Source organism: Archocentrus centrarchus, chromosome 11 (assembly GCF_007364275.1).
Source record: "Archocentrus centrarchus isolate MPI-CPG fArcCen1 chromosome 11, fArcCen1, whole genome shotgun sequence".
Lineage (NCBI taxonomy): Eukaryota > Metazoa > Chordata > Actinopteri > Cichliformes > Cichlidae > Archocentrus > Archocentrus centrarchus.
The window spans coordinates 29,017,775-29,038,406 of NC_044356.1; the positions used below are offsets into that span (position 1 = coordinate 29,017,775).

The following is a 20,632-nucleotide window of genomic DNA, read 5'->3' on the forward strand; positions in this document are numbered from 1 at the left end:
CAAAAGCCGGGAAGGCAAAGTTCTTGCAGCAGAAATGCTTTCAGTGAGGCATGTTGAATTCACCGCTACACTGATTCACACCTCTGACCGGCCTCTGTTGTCATGTGTGGACTCTGCCGTTCCAAAAATTACAGACAAAACACGAAACTATGATAGCACTCCAAAATATAAGACATATAGTGTAATTTGCCATTTAAGATTTCCCATGTTAATCTACTGAATTTATGGTGTGTATGGTGTGGCATCTTGGACTCTGCATGTTGAAGCTCTGGCATGCTGGCTGTTGCCATGTTAATTTCTATGGAAACACACGGTACCACATTTGAAGAGCCATCGTTCCACAAAAATGAGTTCATATACTGTATATTTTTATCTAACCCTATTGATTCAGTATGTGCACACATAAACTGTGTCTCAACAGGGAGAGCCCGGTACTCCTGGAGCTGTCGGTATCAGGGGGATTGTGGGTATTCCAGTAAGTCTAACTTAATTTTTGCTCATTCTGTTTCCCTGGCAATACTCTGTTACATCTACAATTCAATTCTATCTTCTAGCGGTAATGATTTCCGAGAGTTATCTTTTCATTGCGAAGCTAGTGAAAGACGGCAAAGCTAATGGAGGACGAGCTTCTCTCTGAAGCCACATGCTGTAGCTGGTCAGCTAAATAAAACATTAAAGTCAAACAACCTGCAGGAAGGGCAAGGGCACACCTACTGCTGCCTGCGAGGCTGTGAGATGAGAGGATACAGATGTGGCTTGAATGGTAAATGTGATTTCAGAAACAGCACAGGAGATAAAAGACAGTATATTTTTCACCTTGTGTTTAAGGCTGTGTGACAACCCAAAGTCTTAATTGCCATTAAAGCCTACATGTTTTCTGAAACATAGTTATGATTTTTTTTAATATATATATATATATATATATATATATTGTTTTCATGAGATTTTGTTCCTAGGGCCTGCCGGGGAAGCCGGGAGCAGGTGGACCCCCTGGCGAAAAGGTAATTGGAATCATCATCCGTTTAAGGAGGCAGGTCTTTATAGCACAAGCGAAATGTTATGTTAACTTCAGTAGAACCCTCTCTTTGAGGTTTGAACTGATAGAAGTAGGAAAATCTTACTCAGTGCAATTCCTGCTGTGGATTCAGGGCGACACTGGTGCCGAGGGACCTGCTGGACCAGTTGGACTTCCTGGAAAAACTGTGAGATTACCCTTACCCACTTATGACCCTCTAATTTTACAGATGTTTTTAATCAGTTACTTTGATTCTGCAAGTCATCTTTGCATATCCACCCAGACTCATTTGGAGACTATTTGTCCATATAGGGTGAGTCTGGAAAAGATGGAACAGATGGAAAACCTGGGGATAAAGGAGCAACCGTGAGTTTACATAATGATTTTTAGATTGGTTTTCATGTTAAATACAAGTTAGCTACACTTTAAGTTATTGTCCACACTGAAGTTGACCTTTTTACTTCTTTTCAATGTACAGGGTCAAATGGGAAAACAAGGGCCAGTGGGCCCTGCAGGTCCACCAGGAATCCAGGTAAGACACACTGACACACCACCCACTCATCTAACCATGCATCCATTTTATTCTACTTCTGCTTTCCTTCGAAGTTGGGCCACAGCGGTAGCACAATAAACATAGTATTCCAGACATTTTTTTCTTTTGCGGTGTTTTCCAGATCCTTCTCCTAGTCCAGATATCATATATAATTGCTTCAGAAAGCTCTGGGTTTCCCTTGGAATCTGCTCCCAAATGGGCAACCCCAGAAAACCTCCAAAGGGAAACACCCAAGAGGCATCCTGATTAGATGCCTGAACCAGTTTAGCTTGCTCGCTCCGATGTGAAGGAGCAGCAGCTCTACTCTGAACTCCCTCACCATGTATGGCCTCCTCGCCCTATCACTGAGTCTGAGGAAACTCACTTTGTCCATTTGCAGTCTTATTCTTTCTTTCAGAGCTCATGACCACAGGTGAGGGTTAAAATACAGACTGATGGGTAAACTCACTTCTGTCTTTATCGTGTTGCTCTGGTATGATGCTTCCATTATAGCAGATTCTATGCACCAATCTGCGGTTCCATCTCACACTCCATTTTCCAATCCAACACACCATCTAACTCACTATTTTCAACGACTGGAGAACATTTGGGGGCATGTCCAGAAAAGTCACATGACACTTTCTGGTTATTATTGGCTATCGAAAACCCATTTCATAACATGATTGGCCAAATGTGGTGTCAATCCAATTCTGAGGGTCTAGTCTGTCATATAAAACCATCGTAAGAGTGGACTGCAGCATTACTGTGACGCTGTGAGGCTTCAAGGTCGGAAAGCACTACAAACGGCCCATAATTCAGAAGTGTGTCTGTTTGTCATGTCCTGGGCATTTTGCCCAGCGTTTTGTGTTTTGTTCCTTGTTGTGTTGTTGTGTTGTTGTCTATGTTTAACCATGCTGTGTGTCTCCCTGCTCCATAGTTTTGTTGTTTAGTTCTGGCACCTGACCAGCTCCTGTATTGCTGTACTTGTAATTTCTTGTCACTTCACAATAAACCACGTTTAAGTTCAGTTGCACTCTGTATTTTGGGGTCCCATCCTGGCTGCCATGCAGCTAGCCATCACATCTGTTTATCTTATTGTTACAGGTTCAGTGCCGAACAACATTTTGATGGCGACATCTCTGCAAATAAAGATGTGTCTGAAACTGCTAGTAATGATGATGAGCTAGTTTTTGCATCGTTTATGATTCAGTTCATGTGAAACGTATTGCTTTGGACAGACGAGCTTCATCTTAAGTCTCAAACAGAAGTCTGATATTTGTTGTATTTTCAGGGTGAGCAAGGACTTAAAGGTAACACTGGTGCCAAAGGAATGAAGGGCCATACTGGGCACAAAGGTGATCTGGTGAGGCAAATTTCATTCTTTACCAAAGTTTTGAAATATTGATAATGATAAGAATTTTGTGAGGAATGTGATGTGTTGTTTAGGGGCCTATTGGACCAGTGGGACCAAAAGGAAGTCAGGTGAGAAATATGATTTCTAATGTAGTTGCAAATTACCTTTAACAGCTCTTCCAGTAATTGGATATTTACAGTCTCACCATGTTACACAATGTTGTACAACAGGGGGGGACAGGACTGCCAGGAGATCCTGGGACAAAGGGAGACCAAGTATATCACTCAAATATTCTATAAAAATACAAGAAAATATGTGTTTTCTGTTACTGGATTTGAAAGATGTTGACTTATCTTTGTGTTTGTGTCTCAGGGCCCTCCCGGTGTTCCTGGAATCAAAGGAGAGGTATTCAGAAACAACTGTCTGCTCTAAACTGTTGCCTGAGGAGCTTTTTACATAGAAAGTGTTTCATGACATCTAATGTTGCAAGTTTGCATTGTATATACACAAAACAATGTAGAGGTACTATAACAAATTCCCACCTTAGCATATACAAAAACATACAGAAAGTTAGATCATATCAAGGAGAACACTGAATGAATCACTTAGATGTGCATTATTCTGGCACACAAACCTACTGTTAACATATGCAGTGATGGTTCATATGGTTTATGGTTTTGCCGTTAGCATGGGGAGAAGGGTCAAAGAGGAGTTACAGGAGCTGATGGCAGACCAGGCCTGCCGGGACATGAGGGTTTGACTGGTCCAATGGGAGCTCGAGGGCTGGAGGGAGAACCCGGCCTTCCTGGAACACCAGGCCCAAGAGGTCTACCTGTAAGTGATACACTTAACAAGTGTAGGAAATGTATCCACTTTGGCGGCACACCTGCAAACGTCAGTATTACTTTATAACTTACTTGCTAATGTTCTAGAGATGACCCACCACTTTGGTTTGGACTAGTCTCAACAATTATTTGATGTATCCTAATAAGTTCCACGATAGCCTGACTTTTTATCTTAATACTGGTGGTTTTGAGTGACATTCCTAGCAGCAGACACTGATGAACAACTTTCAGTGTTTGATCAAGCACACCCACTAAGTAATGACATTCCCATCATAGTTTGTGCTAAGCAGAAAATGTTTTATGATAAATTATAAACCCCCTCTGTCTGCTAAAGACAAGCATGATAACATCAATAAAAACCCCTGTGCCAAAGTGCAGATGTTTTTTTTAATAAGATACATCTATATTTTTAATCAATTTTTGGATTTTAAACCAGTTTCTCTCTGAATGAAATTGACAGAAACTATGCCAATGTTAATCTTGGCTGAATCAACCCTCAGCCACTTTGCAATAACAACATTCATGAATTCACAGGGCCCAAAAGTGAGTGACGAGAAGCTGCGGGAAATGTGTTCAGCTGTTGTTGAAGGTGCAGTTTGTTCACCTTAATAAGACCTCACATTTAACCCAAGGCAAAGTTGAGCAGCTAAATATTAACGCTTGTTTGTTCTTTGCCATCCACCCATCTAGAGCAATTAGCTGAATTTATGAAAGAGTTCTTGAAGAAGCCAGCAGCTATTGGTGCCCCTGGTACCCCTGGACCAACAGGTCCTCCTGGACCCCCTGGACCAGCTGGAGCAGCAGGAGCAGCAGGAGCTCCAGGGCCAATGGGTCCCAAAGGCCTTCCGGGCTACTTTGGACTTCCAGGCACACCAGGCCAAAAAGGTCAGCATGGCCTTTCAAACCTTTTTACCATTATTAAACACTGAGCCTCTGTCTTTAGCATTCTTTACAAAATCCTTAAGTGGGCTGTTCATTATGTATGCATTTCATCCAAACTATGACAGATAAGCTGTGAGGCTGTGATAGCCTTTTGCTTCTCCTTTATTTTCTTGGAGACCTTCCAGAGTTAGAGCTGGCTGTAGTGGAAAAAATATAATTAATCCTTTAGAGAAAATACTGCTGTCAGCCCTGGCAGTATGCCTTTGTTTTCACACTGCCAGAGCAAATGCTGAAAGAAGTTATGCAGAGTGCTCGGAGGATGGAGAAGAGTCACTGATGCATAACATTATACAATCAATGATGCACTAAACAAGGCTGAATCAGAGTGGAGTCATTAAGTTTCCTAATTACGTCCCCATAACTGCGCCTCTCCATTTCATCTCAGCATTAATGTGTGTGTGTGTGTGTTTGGTTCCTCTGCAGGTGATGCCGGGGAGAGGGGAGACAAGGGAGACAGGGGAGAGGATGGTGTGGGAATCAAAGGAAGCCAAGGCGCACCAGGTGCACCGGGTAAGGATTCTTGTCAGAATTAGAGCAGAACACTGCTGAAAGAAAACAGGGGGTCTTCAAAATGTCAAAGTGAACTAAAAATTCTCTTTACTTTGTTATTTCCCATTTTTAAAAAGAGAGAGAGGAGAGAGAGAGAGAGAGAGAAAACCGTTTGAACAACAAAACTTTACTTTCCTATTTTTCGTTTAAAAAAAGAGAAAGTAATTTAAACAACAACAGTGAAAACTTGCAGTTGGCTTCTGTAGAACACTACAGAAGTACAAATATAGTACAAATATAGCCAAGAAAGATAGGCGGTAGAAAGGCCCTAATCCCTCAGAGCCTAAAGAACATGGTGGATAAATTAGCAAAAGCTAAACTGTGAGGTTCCAGGAGTAACAATCCCATTCGTATTCTTCATAGGGATTTTCATTATGAGCTACAGTGTTGTAACCATCTAATGCTGACTTATTACAGGCTATGATGTTGTGAAACAATGGTATGTGCTTCTGTTGAAACCACAAGCCTGTTTGATATCAAACTTGTTTTAAAAAAAAAAAAAACATGTTTTATTTGTGATGTTGCAGAAAAATAGTTTGTTACTCTCTAAAAAAAGTCCCCTGTAAAGCTAGGACAGGAACAACCCCTTTTTTCAGCACTGTAGCCAGGCTGACAAAGAGTCAGAGCTCTGCTGAGCTGAGTATTCCTTTAACCTTAACTTCATGAATTTCTTCACAAATTAAATTTTAACCATTATTCAAAGTCTTCTCACTGGTGTGTCATTATGTACAGAGACTTAATATAATAATAATTTATTTTTATTAACAGGCTACGTACCACAGGCCTTTAAGTTGGCTGTAATTAAACAGTTATTTAAAAAGCCATCACTCGACCCGGCTGTCTTAGCTTACTATAGGCCAATCTCTAACCTTCCTTTTATCTCAAAAATTCTTGAGAGAGAAGGTGTAAAGAAAGAGTAGTTATAAAACAGCTAACTCCTCATCTTCAGAGAATGATTTATTTGAAGAGTTTCAGTCAGGTTTCAGAATTCATCACAATACAGAAACAGCATTAGTGAAGGTTACAAATGATCTTCTTATTGCCTCTGACAGTGGACTCATCTCTGTGCTTGTCCTGCTAGACCTCAGCACAGTGTTTGATATTGACAAGAGATTAGAACACACCATATGTATTAATGGAACTGTGCTGCAGTGGTTTGAATCATATTTCTCTGGTAGACTCCAGTTTGTTCATGTAAATGGGGAGTCTTCTTCTACACAGTAAGGTTAGTTATGGAGTTCCACAAGGTTCCGTGCTAGGACCAATTCAATTTACATTTTACATGCTTCCCCTAGGCGGTATTATTATAAGGTATTGCATACATTTTAGAAGGCAGAGTATATAACATTTTCATTGCTATGCAGATGATACTCACCTTTATCTATCCATGAAGCCAGCTGACACACACCAATTAGTCAAACTGCAGGAATTTCTTAAAGACATTAAGGACTGGATGACCTCTAATTTCCTGCTTCTAAATTCAGATAAAACCAAAGTTATTGTACTCAGCCCTACAAATCCTAGAAATATGGTGTCTAACCAGATTCTTACTCTGGATGGCATTACCTCGGCCTCCAGTAACACTGTGAGTCATTTTTGATTGATTTGATTGAATATGTCCTCCAGTGCACTTATTAAACAAATATGTAGGACTGTCTTCATTCATTCTGCAAAATCACTAGAAACATTAGAAACATTCTGTTTCAGAGTGATGCTGAAAAGCTAATTCATACATTGATTACTTACAGGCTGGACTATTGTAATTCATTATTATCAGGTCAGTATAAAAGCTCCCTGAAAAGCCTTCAGTTGATCCAGAACACTGCAACAAAAGTACTGACAGGGACTGGAAAGAGAGATCATATTTCTTCCATATTAGCTTCTCTTCATTGGCTCCCGGTTCATTTCAGAATTTAATTTAAAATCCTTCTCCTCACATACAAGGTCTTGCATAATCAGGCCCACTCATATCTTAAAGACCTCATAGGACCTTATTATCCTAACAGAGCACTTCGTTCTCAGACTGCAGGCTTATTGCGGTTCCTAGAGTTTTTAAAAGTAGAATAAGATGCAAACCATCAGCTATCAGGTCCCGCTACTATGGAACCAGCTCCCATTTTTTGACTCAGGAGACAGACACCCTCTACTTTTAGGCTTGAACTTTCCTTTCTAATAAAGCTTATAGTTAGGGCTGCAATAGGCTTAGGCTGCTGGAGGGGTTTCCCATGATGCACTGAGTGTTTCTTCTTCACTCATCTCTTTTCACTCTCTTTGCATTTACACCACTACACTACGCACAATTACTGTATTTAATCATTCGCAATTATTAAACTCTGGGTGTCCTATAGTTTGCTTTTTCTTTTGTCTCTCTCCACTCTCTTCTCATTCCCCTCACCCCCAACTGGCACTGGAAAGGATGGCTGCCCCTCCCTGAGCCTGGTTCTGCCTGAGGTTTCTTCCTGTTAAAAGGGAGTTTTTCCTTCCTGCTGTCTCCAAGTGCTTGCTCATAGGGGGTCATCATATTGTTGGGATTTCTTTCTAATATTTTAGGTTCTATAATATAAAGTGCTAATAAACTACTCTAACCACAATCCTGAACTGACATCTCTGCAACATTTCTTATTAGTTACCATAGAAATATTTAAACCAGCAAATGGCAGGTCACTTGTGTGCACTAAACTTCAAAAACTGCAAGAACAGTGATTACAGTGAGAAACGAAGCACTGATACTGATAACTAGGCTATACTTTACTACACATACAGAGAACACAAGTACAAATATTATTATTCAACACTAAATTAATGAGGATCAAATTTGATAAGTTTGGAAGTCATTTGCTGTGGAAACAGAATGGATTCGGAATGGATTAAAGGATGGCCTTTGCTTTTTTTCATTCTCATCTATTGTTTTTTTTTGTTTGTTTTTTTTATCTGGATCAAGTGTTTTTTGGGGTCATGATTCACCTTGTAGCTGGTTGGCTTGGTTTAAGGCTTAAAACTCTTTCCGAGCCGAGCACTCAAAAAAGGTGTCTGGTCACTGTTGAGCTGTATTGGCCACAGCTGCTTCTGTCATTCACATCTCTCCATCAAAGCAGCAACATGCTTTAAGCTTTATCCAAATGGATAAATTTTATATATATATATATATATAAACACTCACTTAACCCACCATAAAGTTCTTAGGAAGAAGTAACTATGCATAGAGCTCAGGTACCAGGCTGTAATCATACAATGCTCTAAATTAGGGCATTTTAATATGAAAATCTAAGGGGAATGATCTGCTTTGGGAACCAGCCTCTAGGAACAGGAAATATTGACACTTCTGGCTTCAGTTTTCAGACCTGGAGATTGCCAGTTGGTTTTGTTTATGTATACACAGAGGAACTTACGGTGGGCTCAAATCACCAATGCATCATGGTCAGGTCTAACATCAGCCCTTATCTGGCTGTTCAACTCAAATCTCAAACAGCCAGATACAAGAACTAAAATGCAGATACTCGAACTGAAGTAATACGACAAACCATTTTAGCATGTGTCCACCCAGATACTATATATATAACCAATTAAATTCAATTTCTATTCAGTCTTATTTTATTATATAGCACCAACCTCGGGTCACTTTATATTGCAAAGATCCAACAATATTAGAGAGAAACTCCCAACAATCAGACCATCCTCTTGAAAAAGAAAGAAAAACTCCCCTTTAAATTTTAGTGATATTGTGCCGCTGAAAGAAAAACAGTACTAGAGATTTGTTTAATATGTGCATTAAAGGATACGTCCTGGTCAAAAATGACTCCAAGCCCTGACTTTAATGCATTCTGGTGTTCCATATTTAAATCACTCAGCGAGGCGTTTCAAATACTGTACCAGCTGAGTCAGATCCTCTCCTGTGAAACCTGAAAATGCTACCTGGTCTAAAAAATGCCAACAGTGCTGTTTCTTTTGCTTGCTTGCCGGTATCTTACTCTTTTAAACTGGAAAAGTCCAAAGTCCCCTTTCCTTGCCAGATGGCTGAGGGAGGTTATGTTCCAACTGGAGTTAGAAAAGGTTAAATGTTCTCTGAAAGGAAAAAAGGTGAGTTCTGTAAGATAGGGATCTATTTTATATCCTATTTCATTACTATGGAAGCTTGTTTCCGCCACTAAAAAAAAATTATTGCCATCCATAACACAAAACTTCGATTTAGTAACTTGAAATTTCGCGTTGTTTTCTCGAAATTTCGACATAGTAACTCAAAATTTCAAGAAAACTCAAAATTTCGAGAAAATAACCAGAAATTTTGAGTTAATAAGTGAAAATTTCGAGTTACGCATCTCAAATGTCCAAGTTAATAACTCTAAATTTTGACTTAGTGCTGCCAATCAGGAAGTACATTAATTCCTTGTTAACCGGAAGCAGGAAGCTGAAGGTATCAGATATGCAACAGATCGAAATGAAAACATTGATATCTTACCTTTTATGCAGGTGTTTTTTGCTAGAAGACATTTTGACCGTCGATGGTCAAAAAAGATGCCAACAACTTGTTCATGTTTGTCTTAAACTGCTAGGTCGCTGATACTGTCGCTACCCCATTTTGAGTGCACGTGTGCTGGTGACATTTGCTCCTGGGTAACAAGGAAATGACCTCTTTCTTGGAGCTTCCTGATTGGCAGTGCTAAGCTGAAATTTGGAGTTATTAACATGACAATTTGAGATATGTAACTTGAAATTTCAAGAAAATAACTCAAACTTTAAAAAAAAAACCTCAAAATTTCAACTTATTAACTGCTACAGTATAAACATAAAACAGACATTTAAGGTTGTTTTCTTTTTTTTTTTTTTTTTACACAACTGCATTTTCATTGTAAGATAACACTGAACATGTTTTTGTGTCCTCAGGTGCACCTGGGGCCTCAGGCATTGGAAAAGATGGCAAAAACGGAGAGCGTGGTGAGACAGGTAGTCCTGGTGTCCCTGGATCTGCTGGTCCAAGGGGGCCTCCAGGACCACCCGGCCTTTGTGACCCATCAACCTGTATAGGCAGACTTCCTCCACTTTATATGGTTGGTGGGAAGAAATCCACTGGCTACAAAAACCCATGACACATCCCAGCTCATGGACACACCCCAAATCTCATCTTGCCAGTGACCACATTTCAGGACTTGTCACAAGTCAAAGCACGGTGATCTTTGGAAGTCTCCATCAGAACCACGGCTCGAAGAGACACACAGGGAAACAGAAATGAGGCACAACTGCAAAGTACAGTACAGACATTTTAACTTGTGATTCTAAACCGAGTTTACCCATCATTCAATGCCAGAGCAACTTCGGGCTGACGAAAGGCCTGAGGCACACAAGCTGACCCCCCCACTGCAGATATTCAACTTCAATTCTACTCTTTTAGCTAATGTTAAAGCCTATTAGGTGAGCCATATTAAAGCAATCACGAGCAAAATCTTATGGTGAGACTAAATTATACAAAAAAACCCAAAAAACATGCGTTTGCCTGATTTTGTCATATCAGTGGTCTTGTTCAAACACTGCAATAAAGTGTTATGTTTTGAAAGTGTGCCATCATGAAATTCCACAGCCTCTCTACAGTAAAGTGCTTTTGTGTTTTAAAAAAAAAAAAAAAAAAAAAAAAAAAAAAAAGGCCAGTGGCTTGTTATGGATATAATGTTGATTCAGGGGGCCATTTCACAGTTGCTTGGTTACAAAGGAGAGTCGGCACCATCTGCATCTGTCTGCACAGCACAAATACAGTCACAGATCAAATATGACCTTTATGTAAGCTATTAGGAAGGAGTTAGCATAGGAGCCATTCCAAGGACATCCCTTTCATCTAATAGATATTATCATGGCTCAGAGACAACACATTTATAGTTGTGTACTATAAGTGAATGGACGCTCAAGGTTCATAAAACTTGATTCAGCAGAAGACTGCAACATGATTTCCATATTCAGCTTCAGACATTAAATATGACTGATGTCTCTGATGGCTTCAAATTGATTATCATGTATACAGTAAGTGACTGAACAGAGCTGGATCTCTTGGATAAATAAAATCATTTTCATTATAAAGAGATGTACATTTTATGAAAAGGAATTGGACTGCTTGTATTTCAGCGCTATGTAAGAGTAAGAGCACTGGCTGCTCAAATAAGGCAAAAGTTGGTATTATAAAATGAATCTATTCCAGTCTTTATTATACAGTACAGTACAGGTGTCTTTCCAATACTCACAATATGCTACTACTTTAAAATATCTTAGCACCAATTTATCACGAAAAGATTGGGAATGGGTTACTAAATTGCAGTTAATGGATTAGAACATGACTGTATTTGTTCTAATCATGAATAATTTAGAAGTATAACAGTACAAGTTAAAGCCTTTATGCATTACAAATACCATCCCAAGTCTACTGATGTGGTTGTAACAAGCATTTACAAAATCATCAGACAGCCATACAGATTGTTCAATAGCAAACAGATGTTAGCAAACATATGGAAATGGCAGAAAGAGCAGGTCACAAATGTCCACATGGTGTGTGATTGATTTGCATTGTATTTAAAGGTGTTTGCTACACTCAAGAAAGGAGCCATCACGTATTCCAGCTCTCAATATAAGAGCTCCTCTGAAGGCATTGGTTGAGTTCAAGCTGAAATAAAAACGAGCAGTTTTTGCTTGGCATTTCTAAGCTAGCTATTTAATCTACTGGATGAAACCATTTTTTTTTTTTTTGGTATTAATTAATGCCAGCTAAAAGCAAGCTACCTTGGAATTTATGGATATTTTGCAGACATATGCAAGGAGTACGGTAGCATGTGAAACAGCTGGATTAAAGGATCCACAAGATCTCTATCGCACACATGCATTCTTTCTAATGGCCAGCATGTGGCTGCAAACAGAAGTCTAATTGTATTATAAATCTATGAGAAAATTACCCTTCTGCTCACTTTATGACCTCAGTAAAGACTTTCATAATGAGTTTATGGTCTCAGTCACTACTTTTCAGTCTTCAGTACACATCATGTACATTATGTAATTTGCAAATAGAGTAAAAAAAAAGGATAAAGCAGAGCATGCCTTAAGGAATATCTGACACTGTGACTAAGAAGTCACTGCCATATTCATGTGTGGTTATCCTTGGGTTTCTCAGTCAGATCTCCCCTTGTCATGTCCAGTTTCCAGAAGTTAAGTCTTCACAGTCCAGTGGCTGGCATGACAATTGCTAGATTCTATTATTTTCAACTATAGGGCTGTGCTAGAAGAGTCATCCAGCCATCTACTGACAAGTTTTCAACAATGACTCCTTTTTTTGCAGAGATTTTCCATACAAATGCTAACTCTACGGCCCGCTACACTGACCGTTTGCTAGCTTTCAAGGCTAGGAACTCCTCTTTGGATTATGGATTACACACTTTCATTTGCAACATGAAAACTGTGTTTTTCCATTTTCCAAAACTGCCATAGAGTAACTTTAACTCAAAAATTTATTTGACTTCTGCCTTTAGAGCAGCCTCAGAAAAACTGAAACTTAAAACTCCAGTCAGCTTCACCAGCATGTTCAAAATCTTAGTGTTGTCAGAGCCCCATCTTCACTCTCTTCATGAATGACCTTCCATGATGTAACTTAAGAGCTGATGAATAAGTATAACCAGTCACTAGATCATAATAAATGCCTTTACTCTTCTCTAGAAACTCTTTCATTTTTCTTCTGTGGTCCTTGGGTGTGTTTCTTCATGCTTTTCAAATGAACACCATTGTTACATCTTTACTGGGGGCTTTTTAATAGGTTCTAGATAACCAGGGTGTCTGAAGTTGCAGAGAAGTCTAATTGGTCCATGAGGGACAAAAGGCAAAGACATTGTTTAAACTGTTACCACGATGGTCTGATCATCAAGATGCAGGAGAGCAGCTCTCCAGTTTCAGTTGCCAGGGTACAAATAAAAAAAGCTGCGTGTTTTTAGAGCAGGCACTTAATGTAAGCATCACTGAGACAGAGAGGAAGTGACACATTTAGGGAAAGCAGTGTGAAATAAGCTGTTTTTCAAGAAAGGTGAACAAAGGCTGCAATTATACCACCTCCTCAAAGCTGTTTGCTGCTCAGAGTGACCAGAGCGCCTTCATTAAACATGAAAGTACAAATCTAACAGCGACGCTGCATGTTGTCTCAACTTCTGGAACAAATCATTATATGGGATATATTCTGGTCAAAAAAAAAGCAAACTTAAACGAAGTCCTTAAAAAAAAAAACAATCAGATATCCACCTTTAAATGTCACATGCACATATAAACAAGACTTCTGGAATGAAATCCTTCAAATCTCTCCCAAAGCTTGAAATGACATTTACAGAGATGCTAATTTGTGGGTTATGACAGATAGGTCATTTCTACCTCTTCCAGTTTATTCCCAGAATAAAATCTTGTTTCCTTCCTGTCTAAATAAATCAAGCAAACTGCGAGCTACTTTAGGGTTGGATTTCTCTAAAAGGTATTTTATTTTTCTGTGTGTTTTTTTGCATCCCGGAGTCACCCAAACCAAGGCGACATACATGCAAGTTGTGGAGGAAAATGTGGCCATTCATCACTTTAACTGATTAAAGCTTCTCCGACACAAAATCGCTGCTGCTGTTTGCCTCACGCTGTCTGCCACCCCTTTTTCCAATCAATGGCAGTAAAACTGATAGTGAGTAATTACCATCAGACTGTGTCAGTCACTGATTTAGTGAGCAGTGACGGACACATGTTGCCTGATGTGGGCTGTGAAGGGTAACCGATGCAGAACGGTGCGAGGCAAGCAGCAAAGTGCCCGATTGAGATGATTACTGATGAAACGATACAATATCAAACAGCAGGATCTTTACTCCTGATGTTGGGCGGGCCGCACCATCCTTGTTATCTCCCTATATATTTTACAGGAAGCATGCAAGTGAGGGAAAAACTGTTTAGCTGCCCTCTTTATCCCATAATAGATCAGAAAGAAACTCCCATGTTGCTTAATCCCCATCCATCCATCACGAGCTTCATACCAAAGACAAAACATAGAATCTGACCGGCAGCACCCGTCGCTTGAACCCTCTGTACTGAGGCGACCTTTAAAAAAAAAAAAAAAAAAAAAGTTCTTGATTCAGAGTTCATAAATACAGCCGGTCTCCCAACTCTGCATGGCTCTTCTTCTTTAAGTCCCCTTCACATTTTTGCTGTGGGGTCTTTGTGCCAGGCTCGCGTAGTAAGCACACTGGGTGGGGTCACACTGGCCGGGAGGACCTGGAGGCCCAGGCTGACCGTGGGGGCCGGGGTTTCCTGGCTCTCCCTGGGCTCCAGCTTGTCCCGGGCTTCCATCTTTGCCATAACCGGGCATACCTGCTGGGCCTGGAAACAGGAGAAGAGCATTAAGAAACTGTATCAGAACTGGACCAGCACTAGGAGTCAGTACAGAATGTAAAATCCTTACCTATGGGGCCAGGAGGGCCTTGTTCTCCTCTTTCACCAATACCAGTCTCTCCCTTTTCTCCCCTTGCTCCTTTCTCACCTGACATGTACACAGGGACAGAAACACAATTTCTTAGTAAACAATCGTGATCCGTTTAAAGGCACAGAGAAAAAAAATCCCTGAAAGGAAGCCTGTTGCTCAGGCCTGTGATCACTCGTGCTGTATTAATAGAATAGAATGCCTTTATTGTCATTATACAGGATGTACAATGAGATTGTACATAGCCAATCTCATTGTACATCCTGTATAATGACAATAAAGGCATTCTATTCTATTCTATCATTAAAGGGGTGAAAATGAAGCAAATTAAAAAAAAAAAGGGGGGGGGGGGGGGGTTCAGCAGCAACAAACCACAGAAACTCTCAGAAATATGACTGGAAACATTTAACAGTGACAAAGTGGGGCGGACATTTTTCACCATTTTCAGACTTTGTACAGACCAAATAATAACTTCATTAAACAAGAATAAAATCAACAATAAATTGATAATGTCCTCGTTTTGAAATAAACTCTGATGGTTCCTGGGTTTTGTGTTGTGTTTGAATCTTTGTTAATGTATTGGCTGTTGGGTTTCTCTTGAAGTTTATGCTGAGCATTGGATTCCTGTTTTAATACCGTCATCATTGTAGTCGAGCTTTAGCTTCATTGTATTATTTGAGTTCTGATTGGGGATGCCTGATATGCTGGCTTTACAGTTTTACTGTTTCACTTTTGCCTTCTGTTCCATTTTTAAGTTTATTACCACTTCGCCCATCGATAGTTAGAGGGACGTTTTCCCTCCTGTTTGTTTGTCTGTTAGCAATATAACCCAGTTTTGAACCAAAGTTTTGAACTGGATAAATCCACTTGGACTGGTGTACCATACAAACACATCAGTTTGGTTACAATTTCTTCAGTGAACAGATTACGAGTACCAGGACACCAGCTCATGTAAAAGGATCAGGGTCAGAATTCACGTTATTAATTGTTACCTGGAGATGTCATATCAAAATGGCTGCTGGGAGAAGAGGTCCCATAGTCAAGAACATGAGACATCTGAACACCTGTGGAAGATTTTTGGCCGATGTGTTGGACACAGACTGTAAAATAACATGTATGTGGCCACTGCGATGTCACCCATTCCTTTTGGTGTCCTCCTGCTCTTTTGAAGCCAAACATGATGAGTGAGGAGCAAACCTGACTGCGCGCTCATACTACTAGCAGCTACTCAGCCACATGGTAAGCCTGCAAGTGTACCCTGCTTTTACTGCCCTTTTTTGACTCTCATGAGGCCCATAATTCAAATACATATTTACTAAGTCTTGAAACTAGGAATGTATCCCATAAACTCATCGGGAAAGTGTTTACTGTGGTTGCACACAGAAGGCGAGGGCCACTTTCTCATAAGTTTTTCCATCCAAAGTACAAAGAGCTTTTATCTTAAGACGAAAGTTCAAAAGCGCAGCAGGCATGAGACTCACAAACACCCACAAAGGAGCGAAAGCAAACCGGATGAAGTCTGCTCTTCAGTCACAAGCGTAACTGAACCACCACTGTCTGCGCCCTCTGTCTCTCTGTCTGACATGAAATCTCTCTGGACTTCATCAAACTTAGTAAGCAAAAAAAAAAAAAAAAAAAAGAAAAACCACATCAATTTCTGACTTTATTTTTTTATTTAATTCCCATTTGTTCTGCAGCCATGTTCTCCTAGTTTAACCAATCAGCGCTGAGCCCCACCCAGGAGTGCCTACTCTGGGGCAGGCACTTCTTTCTCCTCTGAAAACTGCACTGAAAGAAGTTCTACAGGGAAGAATGCTGAAAAAGTGCTTCCACGCAACCACAGGACTAGCCATCAGAAAGAGTGCAGGTTTAATTCCCATTATGGCAAAGAGTCATCTCTGGAAGCTCCCTCCATCCTTTATATACAGTCTGTGGTTGATGTAAGCTATTTTTGTATATATGATGTGTTGCAGGTATTCAGGTGCACTTAGTCATGGAAAAAATACTAAAACATGTTATTCTCCTCATTAATAGTAATTTAGTTGTGTTTGAACTTCTAATAGTAATAATTTGGTATTATTAGGAAAGTGCTGAGAGGAAGTGCTTTATTTTGAAAGGTAAGAAGTTTGTATGTCACTTTGCTGAAGGTTACGTGTCGATTCCCACAATAGTTTTGTTTTTTTGTTTTATTTTATTTGTGTAGTTTTCACTACACATCAGTGATTAGATGTCACACAGCACCAAAAGCTGAATTAATATCTTAGTAAAACACTTTATATTATTTATCTTTTTCATATTTAACAGCAGAATTACTAAAAAGACAGACACACAGAACCAATAACACTTCTGAGTTTTTGTCCTACCCTTAGGGCCCATGGGTCCCCTTGGTCCTTCTCCTCCACTCTGTCCGGGCAAACCGGGTTCTCCAGGGGGGCCAGGGCGTCCAGAGCTGCCGTCCTTACCTGGAGGGCCTGGAGGTCCAGGGCGGCCTGCTGTACTTTTCACATGTGCTGGCTGGATCTGAGCCATGAGATAAGCTAATTTGGCTGGAAGCAAAAGAAAAGTTAGTCTAATATACCTAACAAGGTTATCCTAACTGCACCCAAATGAACAAATGTCTCAAAGGGTACCAGAAGAAAGTGAATGCACACCTCCACCTGCCAAAAAACCTTATTCTCACCATCTAACTGTTTTGCCAGCTCCTCCTGGACGAGCCGCCTCATCTGCTCCAGTGACACTGACTCTCCCTGGAGAAGCAAAGATGTTAATGAATAATTCAGTTATTAATGTATCCATCAAAGTCATCTGATGGTGCCGTGGATGCTGCTGTGGAACCAATATGCTTTCCAAATTGAATTCAGTTGAGAATATGACTCACCCTGGGCCCTGGAAGGCCAGGGTTTCCTGAAGGTCCTTGTGGCCCTGGGGCTCCTATTTCTCCTGGTGGTCCTGACATGCCCATCATCCCCGTGTGGCCCTTCCTGCCAGGGGGTCCAGGGTTTCCAGGCATACCGGGCTCTCCTCCTTGTCCTTTATCTCCTTTTGTACCTGGATCTCCCTGGAACAGATGTCACCATTTTTGTAAATGTTTGGGTTTGAAGCGCATGACCCCGAAGTAACATGTCTAGCTACACAACTGAGCAAAAGTTAGCATTTTTTAAGATTAGTGACCACTTGCACTATGCACTAAACCATTTCCCTACAGTTTTCACTGCATTGAGAGCAAACATTCTTCTGTTTCTGCTGAGAACCGATGAAGCACAGATGTTTTGAAACACTGCTCTGAAGTGTGGTTCAAAGTGTGGTTCCACATCACATGGACATGGCTAATGTAGCGCGTTTCACCACTTCTCAACAGGTGGTTTACCTGCTGCTTCTAGGCAGGAAAAGTGCCAGGGTTTCCTTTTTTTTTTTTTTTTAAATGAAGTGTCATTTGGCCTTGTAATCTATTTATTACAAGTGGGCACACTCACATTTATAAAATAAAATAACCCCTATCTTTCATCATTGTTTTTTTCTGTGAACTGCAAAGACCAACATAGACTATCCCGTCCCTTAAACACCAAGATCCAAAGTGTAATTAAATAAATATTAGCTTATTTGAATGATTGCTGTCATACAGATGAGAAAAAGGGTGAGCTGGGTGAGCTCCACTGACTCATATCAGCAGAGAGAGCGCGGCACACTGCAGTGCAAATTCATTAAATGATCTCAATAGAAACCAGCTGCTTTCAATTAGAAAATAAAACAGGCAGAAATTTTCAACTCTAAGTCCTGTCTATTCTTTAGTTTTGCTCTACTTTCAGCACAAATTGTCCCAGAAAGCTTAAAAGTGAGCCAAACACATCCAAACTTTGAGATTTATTTTCTCCAAAGCTGGGGGGGCAAGGCTGGCAAAAAAACAGAGCTGGCAAAGCCCAGAAACACCTGAAAACCAGTGTGGTTATCACAATAATAACGTAGCAGCCTTTCCTCAATATATTTGATTGTATAAACTGGTTTGTTGTGCATCGCTCTGAATTACTGAGCAACTGAAACATCACTTATGTTAACAGAGGGAGAAAATAGCAGTTGCTGAAGCACACTGTTCACTAAAGTCACAGATTTCTGTCTTAACAATCTCTAAACACAGAGAATTCAACTAAAGCAACGGTTCAAGTAGTAAACTAAGCATTAACTAGAACTGAGAGAAACAATGAATCCAATCCAGTGGATAACCAAAACTGTGAGACAAAAATGACAAACTAAATATACAAGGGAGGTAACAAAGAATAAGTACGACAATCAATCTTAAAAAAACAAAACAAAACTAACAAACTTATAAAAAACTCAAAACTGAGGGTCCAAGATGCAGAGACTGTGACATCATATTTTTGACAGTGTAATAAAACATGTTTATGATTTTGTGTTCTCCACAATAAGTCACATTTCTCTGTGTGGTGCTCCCTCATGGGGCTGTGTGGTCAAGGCAAGCCCACACTTACTGTATTCCAAGCAGGACCCAGCTGGGTGTGCCCACATAGGACCCACAGCAGTTGTGCCCTTTGGGGGCACTGTACAGTATGCGTTTCCAAGTTCACTATGGGTTGCCCACAGAAAACTGTCATGGGTACCCCAGTGGGTAAAACTACAGTGTGGCCTACATGGCAATGACAGATGTTCTGTGTACAAGCCCACAGCGTGGACTCAAAAGGGCAAAACTGCTATGGGCCCCGTGTGGACACACACTTGAGGCCCATGTGGGATAAGTGTGAATTTAACCTGCCCACAGTTCATCCACACCTACCCACTGTGGGCCCACACATGCATGTTTGCTGCATAGTTATGGTGTGCTCAGCACAAGAAAGCCATTAGTTTTCCCCATTCGCCGACTGTGCAAACAGATTGGGGAATCGTTCTCACAAAAGCTTTTTTCAGGGATGTTTTTGCGAAATGCAAACCTTAATTCATGACTTTTTGTGCAGTTGTTCTTGGTTAAAATAATAACTGGTTGTCTCAAAATCCCAGGGCACATCTTGAGTTGTCGCACATTGCTATACTTTGAAACCACTGCCTAGATGAATGTGTCAGATGTGCATATGTGTACACAAACTTGGTCAGTAAAATTGATTTGCTTTACACCCGCAGTACTAACCTTCTCTCCTTTGACACCACGGTCACCAGCTCTGCCTTGCATTCCCTGCAAAATACCACAGGCAAATAAATATGAGCAAGACATAAGCTTATAGAACACAGCATGGTTATTACATGAGGATATAATACTGGTGATCAGGTCTCTTTGGAGAGTCTTACCTGTTTGCCTTCTGGGCCATTTGGACCTGGTGGACCCTGAAAATCAAAGTAAAAGTTAATAATACCAGCAGCTGCTCATATTTGCAAACTGCGCTTAATCATGAAATCAAAATACAAATAAATAAATAATCAAGCACTCACCGCAGGGCCTTTTGGCCCGCTAAAGCCTGGTAATCCTGGATTGCCAGGCTCTCCCTTGTCTCCCCTAAGACCCTGTATGACAGCAGAGAGACACGGCTGTTTATCACATGGCCACCACACGGCATACTGTACTTGAGCAAGGTTGCCTCATTACTGAGGATTCGGCTAGATTAACATTTAGCTGCATTTCCTGCTCAGCATGCAGCAGAGCTCTGGATGAAAATCTCATAAACAATAATGTGGCTTTAAAAGATTAAAATTCGTATTTTTCTAAGGAACATGTGGGCTCAAAGACAAGCTGGTTAATGCATCCACAGTGCTGCTCGCAGGAGTGAGCTATTGTTTCAATCGTTCCCTCGTTTTACTGACACTTTTAAAAAAAATAAAAATTTTTATGTCATTGATACTCTCCTCTATCGTCTCTGCTCCTCTCCACCCAGTACACCCCTTTTTTCTTTGCGTGCTAAATTTGCACATCTGACAACATTTTCATCAATATCTGATC

General features: G+C 40.4%; 2 protein-coding genes across 4 annotated transcripts in view; one reads left to right on the plus strand and one right to left on the minus strand.

The window, feature by feature from the left end:
• col9a1c (collagen, type IX, alpha 1c) overlaps window positions 1–10,807 on the plus strand; it is a 30,825-nt gene extending 20,018 nt beyond the window's left edge. For 2 of the 3 annotated variants that reach the window (XM_030740981.1, XM_030740982.1), the window contains 14 exons: window positions 422–475; window positions 957–1,001; window positions 1,149–1,202; window positions 1,328–1,381; window positions 1,494–1,547; window positions 2,839–2,910; window positions 2,994–3,029; window positions 3,132–3,176; window positions 3,274–3,306; window positions 3,589–3,735; window positions 4,281–4,335; window positions 4,437–4,631; window positions 5,112–5,198; window positions 10,119–10,807. In XM_030740981.1, coding sequence (XP_030596841.1) covers window positions 422–475; window positions 957–1,001; window positions 1,149–1,202; window positions 1,328–1,381; window positions 1,494–1,547; window positions 2,839–2,910; window positions 2,994–3,029; window positions 3,132–3,176; window positions 3,274–3,306; window positions 3,589–3,735; window positions 4,281–4,335; window positions 4,437–4,631; window positions 5,112–5,198; window positions 10,119–10,321 — 1,134 coding nt within the window. In that variant the 3' untranslated portion in view covers window positions 10,322–10,807. The remainder of the gene's footprint in view (window positions 1–421; window positions 476–956; window positions 1,002–1,148; window positions 1,203–1,327; window positions 1,382–1,493; window positions 1,548–2,838; window positions 2,911–2,993; window positions 3,030–3,131; window positions 3,177–3,273; window positions 3,307–3,588; window positions 3,736–4,280; window positions 4,336–4,436; window positions 4,632–5,111; window positions 5,199–10,118) is intronic. The other variant, XM_030740983.1, reaches the window with a different exon arrangement.
• A 655-nt stretch (window positions 10,808–11,462) lies between these two features.
• col22a1 (collagen, type XXII, alpha 1) overlaps window positions 11,463–20,632 on the minus strand; it is a 65,076-nt gene continuing 55,906 nt past the window's right edge. Inside the window, exons 58-65 of the mRNA XM_030741663.1 lie at window positions 20,128–20,199; window positions 19,987–20,022; window positions 19,829–19,873; window positions 17,573–17,752; window positions 17,375–17,441; window positions 17,058–17,240; window positions 14,677–14,754; window positions 11,463–14,594 (exon numbers count right to left, since the gene is read on the minus strand). Of these exons, the coding sequence (XP_030597523.1) occupies window positions 14,401–14,594; window positions 14,677–14,754; window positions 17,058–17,240; window positions 17,375–17,441; window positions 17,573–17,752; window positions 19,829–19,873; window positions 19,987–20,022; window positions 20,128–20,199 (855 nt within the window). The 3' untranslated portion in view covers window positions 11,463–14,400. The remainder of the gene's footprint in view (window positions 14,595–14,676; window positions 14,755–17,057; window positions 17,241–17,374; window positions 17,442–17,572; window positions 17,753–19,828; window positions 19,874–19,986; window positions 20,023–20,127; window positions 20,200–20,632) is intronic.